The 7270-nt window shown below is 34.6% G+C and overlaps 1 protein-coding gene across 1 annotated transcript in view; it reads left to right on the top strand.

Moving 5' to 3' along the window:
* The first annotated feature begins 7091 nt into the window (after positions 1-7091).
* The window catches only part of LOC122798658 (zinc finger protein 664-like), a 158047-nt gene continuing 157868 nt past the window's right edge, over positions 7092-7270 (top strand). Inside the window, exon 1 of the mRNA XM_044067744.1 lies at positions 7092-7241. Within this exon, the coding sequence (XP_043923679.1) occupies positions 7230-7241 (12 nt within the window). The 5' untranslated portion in view covers positions 7092-7229. The remainder of the gene's footprint in view (positions 7242-7270) is intronic.

The raw sequence follows: 7270 nt of genomic DNA, 5'->3' as shown, positions 1-7270 counted from the left end.
CTTTCCAGTTAAATAAAACACAGTGAGTACAGGCACATTTGAGAAGTCATTTCTGAAGAGCCAGCATCCCAGTGGCCACACTTATAATCATTGTATTAACGACATGGGGCTGGCCAGCTCAATTCACTCCCTTCTTATCCACAGCCACCCTCTCTCTTCTACCTAAGCCACTTAAGAAAATACTACAGAGCAGCCTACACAATACAGTAATTCATACTTAAACAAAAGTCTAAAAAATATATAAGCTCAATTCCAACAATATACATATTAGCACTATTACCCAAAGCATATCTACTGCCACAAACCATGTTTTGGGTGATAAGTAGGGGAGTATAATAATTGCTACAATAACTACTTTACCAACGAGTCTCTTCTTTTGGGTAGCCTATCTAATCCTCACACCTACTGAAATTTTCGCAGAATGTACAGATTTACTTCCTTCATATTTTTAGTCCGCTCCTCAAAAAATTGTGGTCTTCAGCCAAATCATTGAGAATTAAAGTCACTAAATAATGACAGACATTTGAATTTCAGACTTCATATCCTTCAGAAAATGCATGCTAATGCAAAAAACAATTACTCTATCAATATTCTAAGCTTGTAAGTGCAATATTTAAAATTTGTCCCTATTTTGGGCCTTTGTCCCCATTATGCTTTGCTTTATCCAGATTTCTTGTGCTAAAAGAATGAGAGGTATTGTCCTATGGCAAACAATATCACGTAATAACAGTAGTCAAACTCAAATCCTAAATACTTCTTTGACTTTTCATTATAAAATCACATAACTAACATATACTCAAAAGGGCTACAATATCTTATCCTTTATTCATATACAAAGAGTTTTGTTCACTTACACACATCAGTATATGTACCTGCTATCCCTGACAAACTGCATGAACTGTGTAAAATAACTATTACTATTTTGTGCAAGTGACAATCTATTCCAAGGCGTAGTAAACAGAAAACCAAACTACAAATTACAAAATGAGTGTCCAAAAAGTCCAACAAACCATGAGGAAACAGTCCTTAATGCTGGATTTATTTCATATAATAGAACATCGCTGACAAAAAAAAAAAAAGTCACAATTGTTGTCTCAACCATAAGTTCAATTAATTAAAACCACCAAACTAAATAAGAGGTTCATATATTAAGTAAATACTAAAAACCACCATAAATGCCTCACAGCAAGAGGTTCTAACAAATAACTTCATAATGGTGAGGCCATTTTAAATTTTAAGATCTAAAGAAGTTATCTTTATCTTAAGTAAGTATTCAAAGTACATGAGAGCCAAAATTTTTTTTTTTAATAAAAAGAAAGTAAGAAGTTATCTTAAGTAAGTATTCCAAGGCGTAGAGTATAGCAACAATCCAACTATGCAGACCCCATGAAACTCATCAACAGTATACAGGTCCCAAAATAATTTACAAAAATGTCTGAGGCATTTGCTACAAGGTAGCGCAACTCCAAGTTTGGGTGTTTCTACTAAAACAACTTTTGCTAGCTGTGTCAGAAGAGTGTCTAAAACCACATATTTTGAATAAAGAACTTACAGTATCCCCTTATACTGCGTAAAGAAAAAACATACTAATAAAAGAGCAAAGTGAGTTCCTTTGCTAATATAAAACATAATATGCTCACAATTCCACTGAAAATAACCATGCACAGTCAATGGAAGAGAGTCAACAATGGTGTCAATTACTATAAGAAGCAAAACGGTTGCATGTTAGATTTGTCTTCATTATAGCAAGTACTAGACTGATATAAGGTGCAGTAAATATGGGAAAAAAATCATTCAGTGATTCATATTATACCGACCTACACAGGAGTTTAGCTATTCTACTTTTCTTAAATTCAGTCCATGCCTCGGTCAACTAACATGCAACATAGAATAGACATAATTTTACCAGAGAACTGAACCAGTCCCATAACACTGCAAAAAAGTGCAACACACAATGGAAGTTTGAAAACAGTTTAAAAAATCTGAAAAAGGCCAATATGTCTATAAAGATATAGACCTGATCTAGTCTGAGGTGATGGCTAGTTAAATCATAATATATGCCTTCTAGTGTGTTATTTTCAAGTTAACAGTTCACAAGGGTCTATAATCACTAAACAAACTTGCTACAATGTTCATATTGTTCCTGTTGTGACATTTATAGTTATTTCATGATGCATGATAAAATACACAAATATTAAGTTAAAGTATATTGCTTGTACCCATTGTTACAGTTGAAATTGTACAATTTCAGCCAGAAAATATAGAGCACCATTTTTATGTGAGGGTGTAACTTAGAAATTTCTGCAATCTTATATACTGTATACAGTAATGTAAAAAAACACCAACTCTACATGTAAGACCCTTGAATGGAAGCTAATAGTAATTGACAGACAAGGTTAACAATTGAAAATTGTTTTTGGCCTGAGTAAGGTAGAATTAGTGTACAGTTCTAGCATGTGATGTTTGTTGGGTAAACACTGATCCAGAAATACTGATGGGGTCATCAAAGACAGCATGATTTGGGATCAGTGAGACTATGGAAAGGGTAAGGGGAAATGGATTAGGAGAAACTGAAATTTAACATACTTAAAGTCCATGGAACTCATGAAGTACACAGCTACTACACAAACATTGAAACCTTTGAAACCATTGATTCAAAGTATATGCAAAATATATGCTGTATGATTTTTTGAACCATAATTGTTCTGAGTGGTCCATAGAGGAACGTTGCCCCTCAGATGCAGTCAATAAGTAAGGGGGGGTGGAAGCAGGTTGGGCATATAAAATAAGAAACATCTTGGACAAAAGCAAAGATGGCTTAGCCCAAGGGATACAGTTTGGATCCACAACTTCCCCTAGCAATGCTGGAGTAAGTCTGTGGGGAGGAGACTAGCTGGTAGACCCGGCATGGACATGGGACACTGGGAGCTACAACAGTATAACTGATGTGCAATGGAGGACCAAATAATTGCAAAAAATATTTACAAAAATAGAATAGGCATATGGAAATGGGATTTATACAAATGCAAAACAAAGGAATGACAGGAAACGTTAAGAGAAGAAATATGCCAAATGTTAATGGATAATGAACCTGGAAAAGAAAGCTTACACTATTTGTGGTGGAAAGAGGTTAAGGTGGCACTAACAGCTTGTTTAATGGCAGACAAATGAAGAAAGAGATGAATTATGTTAAGTAAAGTACAGGAAAAGGGTGGCAGATTTTAAAAGAGTTGCAGAATTTATTTACAATAACAGATACTGAGAGATCACTTCGGCTAAAGGAAATAAACATTATGATGCGAGAACTGGAACAGCTAACTCTAATCCAAGCAAGACAAAATATATAACCAGTAGTGATTTATGATAGGTACAAGGTGAGAGAAGTGCAAAACACATTGCGTGGGCATACAAAGATCAACACAGAGAACAATATGTGGATTGTATAAAACACAATAAAGGCCAAGTACCGAACTCATCATAATTAGTAAGGGAAGCTTTTAAATTATATTTTGAAGAAATATACAAAAATGAAGGGGAGTTAGATAAGAGAATGGTTCCAGAATGCACAAAATGGTAAGTTAGTAATTGAAGACGAACAAGATAAACAAAACAGTCTCTTTAAAACTGTAAGAAGTGTAGCAAGGCATACAAAATGTTGAGAGGTAAGATTCTGGGGCTGGATGGGTTCCCTCTGGAATTTTATAAGTGAGGAAAAAAGGAAGTGTCAAGTGTGCTAATAGACTACTGTGAACAAATCTGGAAGAAACAAAAATACCAGATGAAACATACCGTAATAACGGTTATCCAGAAGACAAAGGGAAACACATCTGGCCAGTTGCAAGGCAGTTTCACTCCTGAATTTAAACATAAAAATATTAGTAAAAATTCTAGCAAAAAGATTGCATGAAGGTAAGCTCAAAATAATGAGACCTAAACAAAATGGATTTACAAAAGGAAGACAGAACACAGACAACTGTTGGAACTTAGATTAATTTTTTTAAATACTTAACAAATGGGACTTGAGTAAACTAGCATATTTAAAAAGCCTTTGATACACTTACGTGGGAGCTTTTATTTACAGTATTACAGAAATGAAGTATAGGGGATACAGATATTATAAGACAGTATCACATTTGATGTAGCATTAAATAATGAAGTTTCTACTTATGGAGGATATTTTCAGGAATAAGACAGGTGTGCCCGTTATCCCCCAGGGCTATGTCTATTAGTGATAGAAAAGCTGGCCATGCACATTCATGAAGTTTTAGAACAGAGGCAGCAAACAGGGGAAAGCTAGGTTTCAGCCATATGCTGCTGTTTGTATCCTGATGGCAGAGGATATAGACAAGACATTACTATGGGTGTATTGTGTTATGCATCAGGATTAGAATTAAACCACAATAAAACAATTGTGATTAGAGTAGGGAAGGTAAAGGATGAGGTTTGATAAAAGACATAAAAGTAACAGAATACCCAACATATCTCAAATTAGAAGTGGGACCCACATATGGGGGAACAGTTATAAGAAACCTAGAGAATCTCTATAAAAAGACAGACACATTCTTAAGGAAGAGTGGCAACAAAATATACTCTAAAGTAGGTAGATCATACACTGTCCAGACTGTGATTGTTTCACACATAACACAGGTAATCAGACATATACCAATGAGATATGGCCGCCCACTAGTAGAAAAGATACAAAGTCTAATCAAGGAATATGAAGGTGAGACACACTAACACAAAATCCTTAGGCAGGAACTTTTAACACTAGCTACTGGGTGGGTGGGGGGATTTGATATGTATTCCAACTCAGATTGTGGCATTTCACCTGACACAGTGGATCAGACTACATTAAGTGGGCACAAAGTCCAAAGCATGGGAAAAAAGGGATCTGACACTGTGTGTATACATATATATATATATATATATATAGATATATATATATATATATATATATATATATATATATATGTATATATATATAAAAATATATATATATATATATATATATATATATATATGGTATATATATATATATATATATATATATATATATATATATATATATATATGATGTGTTATTACAGTGCTAGAAGGAAACAATAGAGAGGTGCGATGGAAAAAATGGGTTAGTATGAAAAAAGGAAGAGGAGGCTTGATACATAAAGATATCAGACGGCATAGAAGTGAAAAAGAACTAGGTTTGAAGTGATATGGTTGGTTAAGGAAAAGTTACAAGAGGGAATAACACATGATAAATGGACTCGGATTTGGGAAAATTCCCATCTCCTTAGAAAGTGCTCCTACACACAGGACCAGTATACAAGAATATTACACTTACGGTACAACACACCAAATAAAATAAGGCATGAGAGGGGAGATGTGAAAATAAAGTGTTGAAGATGTGGAGTAAGTGAGGCAGGAAGAATACACGTGTTTTGGGAGTGTGAGAGGTTGCAGCAGAGATGACAATAATTGACAAAGGGCTGGGAAGAAATTTTTCATAAACCTATAATATAGACTTGGGCAGCCTTAGGTCTGGAAGTTGAAGGGAGAAACTAGGATAGGACAAATAAGAGTTTATTACAAGATTAATGTTAATGTTTGTTCTAAAAACAGTACTTGCGAGGGAATGGAGAACAACATATATTACCAGACTGGAAAGTTTACATACGGAATATTAAAACTGATAAGATGAACAGAACACTATTATAAAATTAATGTGATGGAGAGAAAGATAAAAGGTTGGAACCCGGTGACACAAATGTATTGGAATCTGAATAAAATCAAAACATTATAACAGTAAATGGACATCTGATAGGAGGTGGAAAATGTAAAATTGAAAACTGTATAGTTGCAAGAGGTAGTATTAAGTCTGGTCTTGTATAAATATGTATATATATATTTTTTTTCTTCATTAAACAGTTTTTGAAAGGTAGATATTTCAATAATACATGTACACATGATGACTGAGTACATAACTGTTAAATATAGAAATATATAAGAGAATTCTGGAAGTTATGTGAATGCAACTACTGAAACAATCCCATGATTTATAAATGCATAGCATGTATGAAAAAACTCTGGAGGTCATGTGTTAATAAAATACTGGCAACTCCAGACAGCCTAACTGAGTGGGTCACTACTGACAATAAATATCAAAAGTATCTATGATTACAGATATTAAATGTCCTTCCCTAACTTTAAACCACTTAAAAATGTAGGGAACCCCAAAAACAACCAGGGGTGAGGATGTTAGGCCACCTGAATGCAGCCTCTGTTCGCACAAGATCTAAAGAACAAGTAACAAATACATTTTACTAGCTGAAGGGCTACTGATTCAACACCCAAAATAAACATGATACAATTCTTTCTATTGTAAGTCTCCTTATGGAGAGATGTTCCGTGTTTCTCCATCATGCCTTTAATTATGACGATAATTTCACTGAACTGGAAAGCACAATGTATGGCAAATGTAGTTGTGGAGAGGTTCCACAATCCACTCCCAAAGTATAGCAATTAGACCTAGCCCTTCCAAACTGCTTATATTATGCCGTGCTTTTTGAAGTAGAATCAATGCATTCAGTTCTGGAATTTGTTCCATGTTCCCAGAAACAGTTGCATCCTTGGTATGTCTTTAACTAAGACATAAACATTGTAGGTTTCTTACTAGGTCATTGCCATAAATAAAAGTAGTGTCTGTGAAATTAAACTTAGATCTATTGGTGAAAATTATAATAATAGTTGCAGCTTGTCTGATCCTTTCTGTTTCTGTCACACACTAGGCAAACAGAACATACTGACTTTGAGATCAGATAACTAAACTAAACTTGATCTGAAGAGCTGTAGCTGAAGAAAAATCAGAAAAAATGTATCAGATCCTGAAGACTGTACAAAGTACAGTACAAATTCATGAAAGTAAAAAGTTAGACGTGGCTGCTTTGTGCTCAGTTGTATACGGAGGCTACCGCTTTAAATGTTTAGACAAGCACTTCCTCCTTCATGCCCATTAAAGGCTTATGTTATGAATATTAATAAACCTCTCTGAACAGTAAGGGGGACAAATTTAAGTGATGGTCAGGAAGTAGTGAAAAAAAGGCAGCAACTCTGCATGAAATTATAAAAGGAAAAGGATTTCTATGGTTCTCTGACCTGCAGGTTTGACAGGCAATAGTTGTGTGAGTCTACAAACAGTGTGGTTTGCGGTACTAAAAGCTGAAAAGGAAATCATGAAGCTGGAGGTAAGACCTGAGCAAAAAGCAAGCTGTTG

The sequence above is a fragment of the Protopterus annectens genome, chromosome 3.part1 (assembly GCF_019279795.1).
Source record: "Protopterus annectens isolate FY-2018-M chromosome 3.part1, PAN1.0, whole genome shotgun sequence".
Lineage (NCBI taxonomy): Eukaryota > Metazoa > Chordata > Ceratodontiformes > Protopteridae > Protopterus > Protopterus annectens.
The sequence above is the reverse complement of the archived record's forward strand: the minus strand, read 5'-3'. Positions and strand labels throughout refer to the sequence as shown.